This window comes from Musa acuminata, chromosome BXJ2-11 (assembly GCF_036884655.1).
Source record: "Musa acuminata AAA Group cultivar baxijiao chromosome BXJ2-11, Cavendish_Baxijiao_AAA, whole genome shotgun sequence".
NCBI classification, from domain to species: domain Eukaryota; kingdom Viridiplantae; phylum Streptophyta; class Magnoliopsida; order Zingiberales; family Musaceae; genus Musa; species Musa acuminata.
Genome location: NC_088348.1, coordinates 30,023,994 through 30,036,787, shown reverse-complemented (window position 1 = coordinate 30,036,787; position 12,794 = coordinate 30,023,994). Strand labels below are relative to the sequence as shown.

The 12,794-nt window shown below is 40.1% G+C and overlaps 1 protein-coding gene across 1 annotated transcript; it reads left to right on the top strand.

Moving 5' to 3' along the window:
• Positions 1 to 2,660: 2,660 nt before the first annotated feature.
• On the top strand, positions 2,661 to 3,319 carry LOC103972013 (14 kDa proline-rich protein DC2.15-like). The gene has a single exon (XM_009386194.3). The coding sequence runs from the start codon at positions 2,717 to 2,719 to the stop codon at positions 3,131 to 3,133; it is 417 nt and encodes a 138-aa protein (XP_009384469.2). The 5' UTR covers positions 2,661 to 2,716; the 3' UTR covers positions 3,134 to 3,319.
• Positions 3,320 to 12,794: the final 9,475 nt, after the last annotated feature.

Here is a 12,794-nt window from a genome sequence, read left to right as displayed (position 1 = left end):
ACCTTTTCGCCTTCACCGTAATAAATTTATCTTAGCATGGGTCAAGTTTTCCCGACTACCATGCCTTGAGAGCTTTTAGCTTTGTGCTTATGCTATAGCGAATTCATCTTGGCATGGGTCGGGCTTTCCTGATTCACATGACTCGAGCATATTTGGCCCAGGAACTTCATCGTAGTGGATTTATATTGGCGCAGATCAAGTTTTCTCGACTAACATATCTTGAGCACATATGGCTCAAGGTTTATGCCCTAACAAATTCATATTAGTGTGGGTTGGGTTTTTTTGACTCATGCCTCGAGCACATTTGGGTTGGGGTCTCTGCCATAGTGGATTCATTAGGCGTGAATCGGGTTTTTTCAACTCACATGCCTTGGGCACATTTAGCCCGAGGTCTCCGTCGTAACAGATTCATATTGGTACGGGCCAAGTTTTCTTGATTCACATACCTTGGACATATTTGGCCCAAGGTATCTATCATAGCATATTCATATTAGTGCAGGTTAGGTTTTCCTAACACATGCCTAGGGCACATTTGGCTCAGGGTCTCTGTCGTAGCGGATTCATCTATGCGTGGATCAGGTTTTCTCGATTCATATGACTCGGGCACATTTAGCCCTCCTTCTAGTACTAAAATGTTAAGAGGGTGTATCGTCGGCGATTAAGTTAGCACAGCTCGGTTTTGACTCGAAGGCGTAGAGACGTCCGAGGAACCCTTGAGGCGGCCTTGGTGTAGTTGAGGTGGCTCCAAGGTGGTCTTCGTGTAGTTTCGACCTATCCGAGGTGGTCTTGAGATTAGGCCAAGGTGGAATCTAGCTTCTCAGTAGGTTCCTACACAAAGGTCAATGTCATGAAGAGTTTCCCAACCTATCCTCTCCGATACTCAAGTTAGTTTAGGAGATTGTATGGGGTCTCACAGTTTTTTTTTTTAATGGTTCGACCCTTTAGGTTGGCATCAGGGGTCAATGTTTATACTTCACCAGCAAAGAGGATCCTCTGTAATAACCTCAATGTCCCTTTTGGCTTTTTATACACAGGGGCGATAAGCACGAACGACCTCTCAATTGTCCACGGGGGCTAACAAATCATAACCATCTCTACGTAATTGCTTAATGGAGGGTGATTCAACTCTTTTCTTTTATTTATGTCAGTGCCTTTAGAGTGACTAGTTAATAGACAAAAATAATTTATCAAAATATTATATATATATATATATATATATATATATATATATATATATATATATCCCCTTTTGACCTTGAACAAAGTATCTTACATATGAAATAGGAGCAGGACAATGAAAATGAAATTGTACTTAAATAAGTATCTTAACTCGTACCAAAACAAGTTAAATGTGTACGAGAGAGTGAAAAGATTACATTTTTGTACTCTCGCATATCATCGAATATGGTGATACAATTTATCAACGGTTGATACTTCAATTTTATCTGATATATTTTTGTATCTTAAATATTAAGTTGGTGATAATGTATCAAATTCGCTTATAAAAGATTGAAATTTTAAAATATCATCTGATATATTTTGAAGACATTAGTTATTTTATCTAGTAAAAAAATCGATAGTTCATCATAAAATTTTAAACTTAAATCTCATCTTCATCATTTATCCTTTCATTAAAAAAAAAAGAACAAAATTGTTGGTGTGTTGATGTCCACATACGGCGGCTTATTGTCTCGATTTGATGCAAACTCTAGAGCTTCCAAAACTCGTCACATTCAACGTACGCACGCAGCCCCACACGGTCAGCAAATTGCTCGATGGTAGGGCGTGCCCCTAATAATTGTATTGTTGTATTTGAATTGCTGCAAGGGTTCTCATCCAAATCACTTGCTCATCAACTTGTGCTACAACAAATGACAAAGGTTGTGGTTGATCCAAATCCAATGTGTTGTATAGTTGATCAATTATAAGGCTCATAACTAAGCTAAGAACCCGAAGGAGAGTTTGTCTTGCAAAGCCAAAATGATGATATGGTCATTGCGGCAACTTGTTCTTTGATCATTGCCCCAGACTTGCACAAAGTTTATATTGACCTCCTTTCATGGATGCTGCGCCTCAATTATTGAACCTTGTCATGCTTCTTCCTCAGTCTTCTTTCTAACCTTTCACAAGGCCTCTTAACTATGTTGTGGAGTTACTTATCGTCCATTAGAGAAGATAAGAACACTCTTTTTCTTGTCTGATATAGTTTCACACTGTGCAGTGAGAAGCTCCATAAGTCGGCTTCGGTATGAACTACAACTGGATTGATGTTACCTGTGGCAATCAGCTTCAGACATGTCTTCTTCAACGTAAGAAGAAGCTAAAACCCAGCTGCCATTCCTGGTTATGTAGCTCAGGAAACTCTAAAACTTTGCTGCAGGCCAATGAATCAAGTCCCCCGGAGTGGTAACCTCATGGCCACTAAGTTCCAGTGATATATATGATGATGGTATTTGCACGTCAAGCTAGAAGAAGGAATGGTGCACAAAAGTCTTGTGGAACAGCCACAGGAATGCTCCAAAACGATCCGGAATCTGCCAGCTAAAACCCCTTGGCCATTGCTTCTCCCCTCACATGGCCTTGTTTGTCCTGTCTTCCTGCCTACAACTGGCTCTCAGTGGCTCTCCTCTCTCCTTCTCGCCCTATAAGTACCACTGCGTACCACGATGCATCAACCCATCACGAGCACTTAGCGTTCACTAGAGTGGAAGAGACCATGGCGTCCAAGACCACAAGCTCGATCGCTCTTTTCCTCTTGCTCAACGTCCTCTTCTGGGTCCTCACCAGCGCCTGCGGCTACTGCCCTACCCCGACGCCGAAGCCCAAACCCAAGCCGAAGCCGAAGCCGAAGCCAACCCCGAGCCCTGCCCCCTCCGGCAAATGCCCCGTGGACACCCTCAAATTTGCCGCCTGCAGCGACGTCCTCAAATTGATCAACGTCGAGATCGGCAAGCCGCCGAAGAAGCCCTGCTGCAGTCTGGTGGAAGGGCTTGCCGACGACGAGGCCGCCCTCTGCCTCTGCACCGCCCTCAAGGCCAACGTCCTCGGCACCAACCTCGACATACCCATCAGTCTCAGCCTACTGGTGAACTACTGTGGCAAGAAGGTCCCCGAGGGTTTCCAGTGCCCTTAAACTCCCGCTTGTTGGCTTTCCCGGTGTTCATGTGAACTCAAATCTACATCGGTGTAGCTTCTTCGTCTCTCTCTCTCTCTCTCTCTCTCTCTTTCAATAAGCGCATGCAGATTGTGACTAGTGAATGGTGTAATGCATTTTGTTTCTTCCATCGAATGAAATCACAAGTGTAATTGTTCGGGGTCACTTTGACACGATTTGCAGCTTCCTTCATGCAACCGTGTTGTTCTTGCGGTGCATACGTAGGTAGGAGCTAACACTGGAGCAGCTTCTTCACGGAAGGCCGATCTGCTTTTGAATCTCTACTTGTATCAGTCTTACGATCACAAGTATCAGCCTGGAAATGCGAGAAGAAATTAGATGTGCATGTGGATATGCATGTATACATGCACTGGACTACCATCTTGCACCTCCATGCACTGAGAAATTACATGTATCTACAATCAATCTTGGTCGTACAAAATCTTCGCGAGCCATTATATGACATTTGTTCTTTCTATAAATATGTAATTTTCAACTTTGATTTGAATAATTATAACGATATGATTAAATGAGGCCTCTAAAAGAATGATTGTGGTGGCAAAAACGATTTCCTATTGAAGGCCAACAAGAAAACAAAGCCACATAGTAAGGTTATAGAGATTTTGTTTAGCTTGGGATGTAGAGGGAATCTACCCCTCAGTTTCACTACCAATTCACATATTGTAAGGTGATCAAACCAACAAGACACCTTTGTCAACATTGGATTATTGAGATTGTACTTTATGTTAGTATAATGTGTTATACTTGATATATATATATATATATATATATATATATATATATTCTTTATGAGTAAAGATAATATTTATATTTTGATAATACATAATTGGAAATAGGGAAATCATATCTTATATTAGTACCTACATCTAGGTCATATTATGTTGTACTACCCTGATGAGGCAAAGTTGGGGACCCTTCTATGCTAATTTGGCTTCAGTCAAAATTCATTTAGGAATCTTTTACAAGTACCAAATCAGAAGGTAGGCTTCCATCCACCAAATAATGAAGCAAGAAAAAGAACTCCAAGATTTATGTTCATATTGTTCTTTCTTAGAGTGTTTACCCTTCTTATTTTCTTAAAAGAGTAATTCGTCCTAAATAACATCTAAATTGTCATATTGATCTGATATCGAACTCATTAATTTGCCAGACTTCCATGGTACTTATTGGTATGAATTTGCCAAAGGAATCGACTGTATGTTCCATGATCAAATGAACTGTTCTCTCGGCCTACACACATGCTTGCCACAGTGCTTTCTTGGCATACTTCCATCTCTTGGAAGTACGTATTAGATTTAAGGTGCAAGGAATTTTGTCGATTGAATCATTGGATTAGTAATTAGCAACAAAACTGCAATCCAACCATAAAAGTATTTCTGTCAGTAATCATCAAGATATTTACTAAGTGATTTGATTTCGTCCCATGAAGACCATAATTGCTGTTCATGTGCAGTGCATGCATGAATGTTGTGGCCATATTATATGTGGTGTCCAATCCAGCCTGACCCACTGATGAGTAAGTTTTAACTACCATGGTCCCAACCTAACCCTAGCTTGTCTGGTGGCAAGTTTCCTTCTTCATCTCAAAGAGATTCTGAAATACCTTTTTTTATAGAAAAAAATAAAAAAAAAATCTTGAAAGAAAGGGATCTTTTAAAGTAGATAGGGATCCCAGAAATATGATATTACAATCAATAATGAATAGATAAGACTCGATCAATAATTAGACCAGGAGGGTATTAGCTTAAAATAATAATACGAGGAATATTTCGCTCATATCTCGAAAATAATAAGGTGTAAAATATTTCATTCGTACATTGGTTAACTTATTTTAAAATACTATTTAGGATTATAATCGAGATCAATTATTATTTCTTAAAATTATTTTACCCTTCGTCGACGACTGATGCCTCGGAGGGACTATGTCGAAAACCTCGTCTACTTTCGATCTTCATATAGATCGATCATGGGACAATCGTCCGAACTCATATTAACCCTAAATCCAAATAAATGTTCGAATTTTTTCTTCGATCACATTAAATTTTTTATACATACGGATCCGAATCAACTTGATCAAATCCAAATGTTATCAATTTAATCCCTATGCAGGTTTCTTCTGATGACGCACACTTCCTAAGAACCCAAATCATACTCTTCTTCAACCACCGAAAGAGTAGAAGCGGATAGCAAACATGTGCGTGCATGCAGATTGGTAGACAGCCATGCAATTTGGCGGGCCAAGTACGTGCGTGCATGCAACCCTACACATGTGAGTTACAGCACACACTATAGCGATCCTCGACACTGCTTCACGTGAATTTTAGGCTCATGTCACCTTCATGTTCCACCCAACCTACTCATCTTAATTGTTATGTATCATTTCATCTGATATATGAGGCTAAAAGAATACCATTGCATGGCCAACTTAATCGATTCATTTGAGCAAATGTCATATCATTCTTCCAAGTGTGCAATTCAGATGTCAAATTTGTCCCTCGGATTGTTGATAGCATTATTCACGAACCTTATTCTTCCACCCACTCACTGGTACACTTGCCAATCCCTGGTTTACGCGTTCAAGGGTTAAGTCGGAAGCTAACACATGAGATAAAGCTCATGTCAGGTTCCTCTACTGCGTGCAAGAAGCCTAATTCAAGTTGGCTTGGGTATCTGCGAAAGTGGAAGACGATCCTAAAACGTTAGGTAAGCTATCAGATCCCTCAATCATTTATCGTCCTTGACATATGAAAGACGTGTCGTGGTCACTGGTTAATCTCTCTCTCTCTCTCTCTCTCTCTGCCTTTTGCTTAGTATGAAAGATTGAAACATACATGAAAAGGACTGGAGGAGGTGTGGTGTTCCCTTTGATACCATTTCATTTGACGATGTTCAGTTACTTCAGTAACTTGTGTTCAGTGCATTATTGTCCATACAGTAAGGGCTGTCTTCATTCCACATTTGTATGAGCAATGGAGGGATGTGATGTCACATTATTATGATCATGCTTCAAGTGATGAAAATGACACATCATGTCGGCAACATTATATTATATTATATATATATAATTAATTAATGAATATTACCTTTTGAATTCTTTGGCCTGCAAAAGACTGGTTAAGGAAACCATGTGCACTGAGGCCACAAATCTCAAAGAAATGGTCCTTAGAAGTACCCCAACTCCAACCGAGGAGGACAACTCTCATGCCTTCCAAGGATGTTTCCCTGAGATCATACTAAACTATCAGCAATTTGCTGTTTGTTGGACTCTTGATCACACAAAACAATGGCTGAAGAGATCCATTGTTCCGGAAAAGACAAACATCCGCCTCCAAAACCCAATAGCTGCTGAATCAACAATTTGATCGATCTTGGAGTCCTCCTTTTATTTTCTGGCTTTTGGAAGAAGGTAAGAAGATACTGGACTTGATTTTGGAACAGGAGAAACAAATCATTTCCCACCGATCATAGATCTATCTATGTTGCCACCTTTGGTTGCTTGGAGGCAAATAGTAGATCGACCTCGACTTAGGTGACTAGTCTTGAGACTATCACTTTTTTTCTATGGTTATAATTGCATGCATTGATAGAAGTCTCGTTTCGACTACCATCTCTCCCTAATTTATGTTTCATTAGATTTGCGATATTCATACAAACTCAAATTCCTATCGACAAAAATATCGACATATTGTTGGGCGTTGATGGATTTGGATTGGGCCGGGCATCAAGAATGAAAGACACATAATTATTACGATAATACTAATTTGTAGCTCTTTTTCGGGGAAACTCAAGTCTCATGTCGCAACTTAAGTTGCGAATGGGCAGTCCAAGGTGGTTTGAGTTCTTGTTGTGTAACAAGGCGGCGACAAAAGATGCAGAGGAGGATGTTCTACGTATCCGGGGAGGGGGCAGGGAAGGGGTGACGGACCACGCTGCATTGCAGGCGGCGACAAGCAATGCAAAGGGGGATGTTCTCAGAAATTTGGAATGCATAATGTCATATATGCAATGATAGAGAGAAAACTGAATGACAAATGTAATATATACCTGTAAACATAGGGTTGAGAGCATATAAACTTCCTAGAAAATGCATTTACACTCATTTAACTGTGAGTTACGAGCATGAATGTACTGTGTGCATTCATGCTTTCTGTCTACTGGTAGCGTTATTCCAAAAGAAACCTAAAAGAAAAGGTAATGTCACAACTTACCATGGTAGATGGAAGAGAGCTTTCTCTATTACTTTATCATTATCTGCGTTGCAGTCATAAGAGAGCAAGCCATTGCAAACAGATGACAAAGTGCGAGTAGCCTTCGTAATCCAACTGATGTCAATGGCTTACGTTTGGACATGCACAGACGGAAGTTTCTGCTAAACCACTAGTTCTCACTGTTGCTGAAGAGCTCACCAACGTGTAAGGACGGTACGGTCTCAGTTATGGGATGGGGGATGCGTCCTCGGTCCCACGTAATCCACATCAAACCCTGGGCGCTCCCTTCGTCCACGTCGCGGCACAGGCAGTGAAGACATGACCAGCGAAGGGATCTGAGCTGCACCTGATGCGATTTCTGTCTTCCCCTTGGCGTCCTGTGCTTGAGCGTCTGTTCCATTTAGCCCTCCCAAAGCTGCAGCCCTGTTCGAGAAGTAATGACGCTGCGTCTCCGGGGACGAACCACTATCATCGAGCCTCACCTTTCTCATGTCCTGCACAACCGACAGAACTGATCTTTTCAGACGGAAGTGTGTGATGGAATTGCATGCACCAACCTTTCTCGAGTGGCTAAATGCTGTGTTTGAACTCTTAGCACGCCCCGTAAGATCGAGGGCATCGCATGCATTCATGGGATAACCTAACAGGAGAACTAAGAGAAGAAGAGGAGACATGTTTGGATCTATGTGAAGAGAGAGGCGATTTCGCAAGACAGTGAAGTGGGAGTGCTTCCTTTAAGAATGCGTCGGTCGAGAGATTCAAGTGGTAAGAGGAGAGATGGGGGGATTTGGGAGGGTAGACTCCCTTTGTCTGCCTTTTTCTCTATTCTTTCAACAGATAAAACCATAGAAAATAATTTTGAAAGGGGTGCAACAAAGTGAAGAGTGATCAAGTATAAAACACTGGATGAACTTGGATATGGGGATTTGTGTTGACTTGGCTGTACCAAAGATCAACATACATTCTCTTTCTTGGACCATAGAAAGTTTTGATGACTTGAAAGCTGAATGTGTAACCTTCTTTCCTTTTTCTATCTTTTAGTTTCTGAAAACTTGCGAAATAGCTTAAGTGAATTCAGATGCTGAAATCTTTTCCAAAGTTGAAGGCACAGAAGCCTCCATGAGGTGGTCAAGATCATAAATGAGGTATGCTAATCAAGGACTTTCAACTCTCATTTGCAGCAGTCCACTGACTCTGCAAGTGATTCCCTTGTGTTCAGACTGTTACATTGAATGTTTCAGCCATATAAACCCCATCAAATGGATGCATAGGGTTAGGAACCAAGAAACAGTGATGGGGAAAGAGTGAGCGAGCTTAGGAGGGGGCCCACAAGAAGACGTCGGCATCTTTTATCGAGTGGGACCTACGTGCTCTCCCGACCAGGGGGAGTGGGTGAACTGTTGGGTCACGGGTGAGCGGGCGACGGTCGATGGAAGGAAGGCGCGGGGAACGGAGAGAGAAGGTGGTCGATACCGAGGTTGGAATCGGGATTCGAGGTCGAGTCGACCCGGCCCGTGTCGCGTAAAAAAGCGCCCGCGCTGAATCGCGTGCGCCTCGACCCGTGGGGCGCGCCGCGCCCGGCTCCGTTGTCTCGACGGCGTTAATCCTTGCCATTATATCCCGTCAGCCTCTTAACGCCACGTCTCCCTTCTCTCTTTCTTTCTTGATTATATATATATATATATATATATATATATAGAAAGAGAGAGAGAGAGAGGGGTACAATCTTACACATTAGCGTTCATGTCGAATTGGGCTTAGATGCTTCAATGGTAGCATCCGTATTAGGCCCCAACGTGCCTTTATATCGGCAAACACCGGCTCTGTGCTGAAGGACTTCAATGTTTTGATGGGGTCGTGCAGTGCAATTTAATTGATTTTTCATTTTGATCGTATCCACATATCCTATTTATTTTATTTTATTCAGGTTGCTAACTCAGTACTCAGCTTTTAAGTGCGACTATAATCTTTTACATGAAACAATAAATTCATCCTGAATGGAAAAAGTAGCATGTCGTAATAAATTTTTTTTTATTAACAAAATTATAAATTCAAATGAAAGTGAAACTTTTAGTTTATCCTTACTGGATTGCTAAAAAAAAAAAAAAAATGGAAGGGAAGGGGACAAAACAAATTCACATTTATTGGGTCTCAAAAATAAAATGGATAGAGCCTATGGTTCCAATTTGGTACAACAAAAAGCAACGAGCTTATGTTCTTAATTTGATTTGAACGATTACCCGATCTAATTAGACGTTAAAAATAGATTAGTGTTTGATACGGGAAAGGATGAGTTCTCCTGTGGGTGGATCATTGATTCTTTTTTCTTTTTTTTTATAATGAATCCTAACTATTCTTTATTATGAATTAGAAATGGATGCGTAGAAGAAACAGTGTGCTGATAAAGAGAATAAATTCCAAAGTCAAAAGAGTGAACGAGTTACAAAAATAAAGGGTTTGTTATCCTCTTATAATTATAATAAAGATAAACAACGAAGATAAACCAATTCGTAAAAAAAAAAGAATAAAAAGATCTAGAGAATCGGGGTGTATATTTTTATTACTATTGTATTCTATATACATAATAGAATACAAAATATCTTGTTTTGACCATATTGCACTATGTATCATTTGATAACCCAATAAATGCCTCCTATCCCTACTTCAAGTGGAAATGTAAATGAAAGAATTACAAGGATATTTAGAAAAAGATAAATCTTGGCAACAATACTTTCTATATCCACTTCTTTTCAGGAGTATATTTACGTATTTGCTTATGATCAGGGTTTAAATAGTTCAATTTTTTATGAACTCATGAATTTTGAGGGTTATAGCAATAAATTTAGTTCATTACTTGTGAAACGTTTAATTATTTGAATGTATCAACAAAATTATTTAATTTATTTGGTTAATGATTCTTACCAAAATCGATTCGTTAGGCACGATAATTATTTTTATTCTCTTTTTTTTTTCTCAGATGATAACAGAAGGTTTTGCAGTCATTGTGGAAATTTGATTCTCGCTGCAATTAGTATCTTTCCTTGAAAGAAAGAAAAAAAACCAAAATCTCATAATTTACAATCTATTCATTCAATATTTCCTTTTTTAAAGATAAATTATCGCATTTAAATTATCTGTCGGATATACTAGTACCTCATCTCGTCCCTATGGAAATCTTGGTCCAAATCCTTCAATCCTTCAATCTCATCCATATACTAATATCTCATCTCATCCAATAAGATGTTCCCTATTTGCATTTATTACGGTTCTTTCTCTATGAATATTATAATTGGAATACTCTCATTACTTCGAAAAATTATATTTATGTTTTTTTAAAAAAAATAAAAGACTATTTTGGTTCTTATATAATTCTTATATATCTGAATGTGAATTTGTATTAGTTTTTCTTGATAAATAATCTTCTTATTTACGATTAACATCTTTTGGATCTTTTCTTGAACGAACACATTTTTATGAAAAAATAGAATATCTCGTAGTGTGCTGAAATAAAAGACTTTACGTGTCTTCAAAGATCCTTCTATATACTATGTTCAATATCAAGGAAAAAGCGATTATGGGTTCAAGGCGATCCCATTTTCATGAAGAAATGGAAATGCCACTTTGTAAATTTCTGGTAATATTATTTTTATTTTTGGTCTCAACTGTACAGGATCCATATAAACCAATTATCAAACTATTATTTCTATTTACTGGGTTATCTTTCAAATGTACTAATAAATTCTTTGACGATAAGGAATCAAATGCTAAAGAATTCATTTATAATGGATATTTTTACTAAGAAATTTGATACCATAGTTCTAATTATTCCTCTTGTTCCATCATTATCTAAAGCTAAATTTTGTACCGTATTCGGACATCTTATTAGTAAGCCAATTTAGATGGATTTATCATATTGTGATATTATTAATCGATTTGGCTCATGAACATGAACTAATATTGTTTAAGAACACAAAACTGATCAGAGGTATTGATAGATTGATGATGGAGAAGTAAATTACTATGCAGGATATTTTCCTATATATATATATTATCATTAGCTAATGTTGCTAATGTTTTCTTTTGGGGAAAAGAAAATCAAAATAGAAGTATTCTTGGTAATATTTCAAGGATAAAATCATCATACTCCAATTAAATCAAACTTTATTAACGACGAATATATATATATATATATATATATTTATCATTTAAAAAACCAAATAAATAAGCATTACAGATATGACAAAAAAAAGAAGCTTTTTCTTCAGTCTAAAAGAACAAAAGCTTTTTTAGAAAGTGCAAAGTTCCACTAAATCCTCGGTGGTTATGGGACCAGCATTGGGCCCACAGCTTCAGCCAGTTACGAGGAAGGTAGAGAACATTTTGGTTCTTTTCTTATTCCTATAGGGCAGCCGCTGGACCGTTGGATCGCGTCGCGGGAAAGGTGAGGACCGCACGTCGAGAGCCGCGACATTCCTGCGTCGTACTTTGTTTCGTTGTACCCCAATGCGTACCAGCGTCGTCATCGATAAAGATGTCGGGCCAAGTCGGGTGGAAACGTGGGGACACGAATCTAGAGCTGCGTTATGCCGACTAATCGGTCGATCAGGGCCGTCCACAGTCTTGGGACGACCCTCCACATCGGTTGGATCGCCGTTTCCGCCGAGCCACACACACCCCATTGGCTGGCGGCACCTTCGATAAGCCGGGCCCCGCAGATCCAACGGCCTCGATCTCTGCGCCACACGGTGCCCACGGGAGCGGCTCACCCACGTCGTCCCCGAACACCAAACAACCGCCAACTTGACGTCCGCTCGTCGGAAACCAATCACGGAAAGCCGTGTAGGGAAGCAATGGCTGGCCGCTGTTCTGTCTCCGTAGCTGATCCGACCAAAGGACGAACCCTACACGGAAACGCAACAATTTGGCCTCAGATCCAGACCGTACAATACGACAGGCCGAAATGTTCGTAATGCCCCCTTCACGTTGACCGAAAGAACCTTTTAGCAAGGTGACTCGGTGGAGAACAATAATTTACCCATCCGCTTGCGGCGTACCCGTCTTGCCTCCCGTTTTGTGATTGGAAGATGCCGCGGGACCCACTTGCATAGCCGCGGCAGTAGCCGGGCGTGAAACCGAACGTGTAGAAGATGAGCTGTCGATCGACGCTATCTAGATTTGAACCGTTACAACACGTATCGTATCGGCTCAAGACGTGTCGTATCGATGAAGGTGCCGTGTCTCGGCAACTTTTAATTCCGTAAAGGGCACAAAAAGTGGGGTCGTGTCAAAGGACGGAAACAGCCTCCAAAATCAATGGTGTCTTTGCGATGGCTCTGAGGGCATTTTGGACTAAAAGAGAGATTATGCTGACCATTTTCTTCGTTGGAGTAACCAGCTACATGCTTACAGCA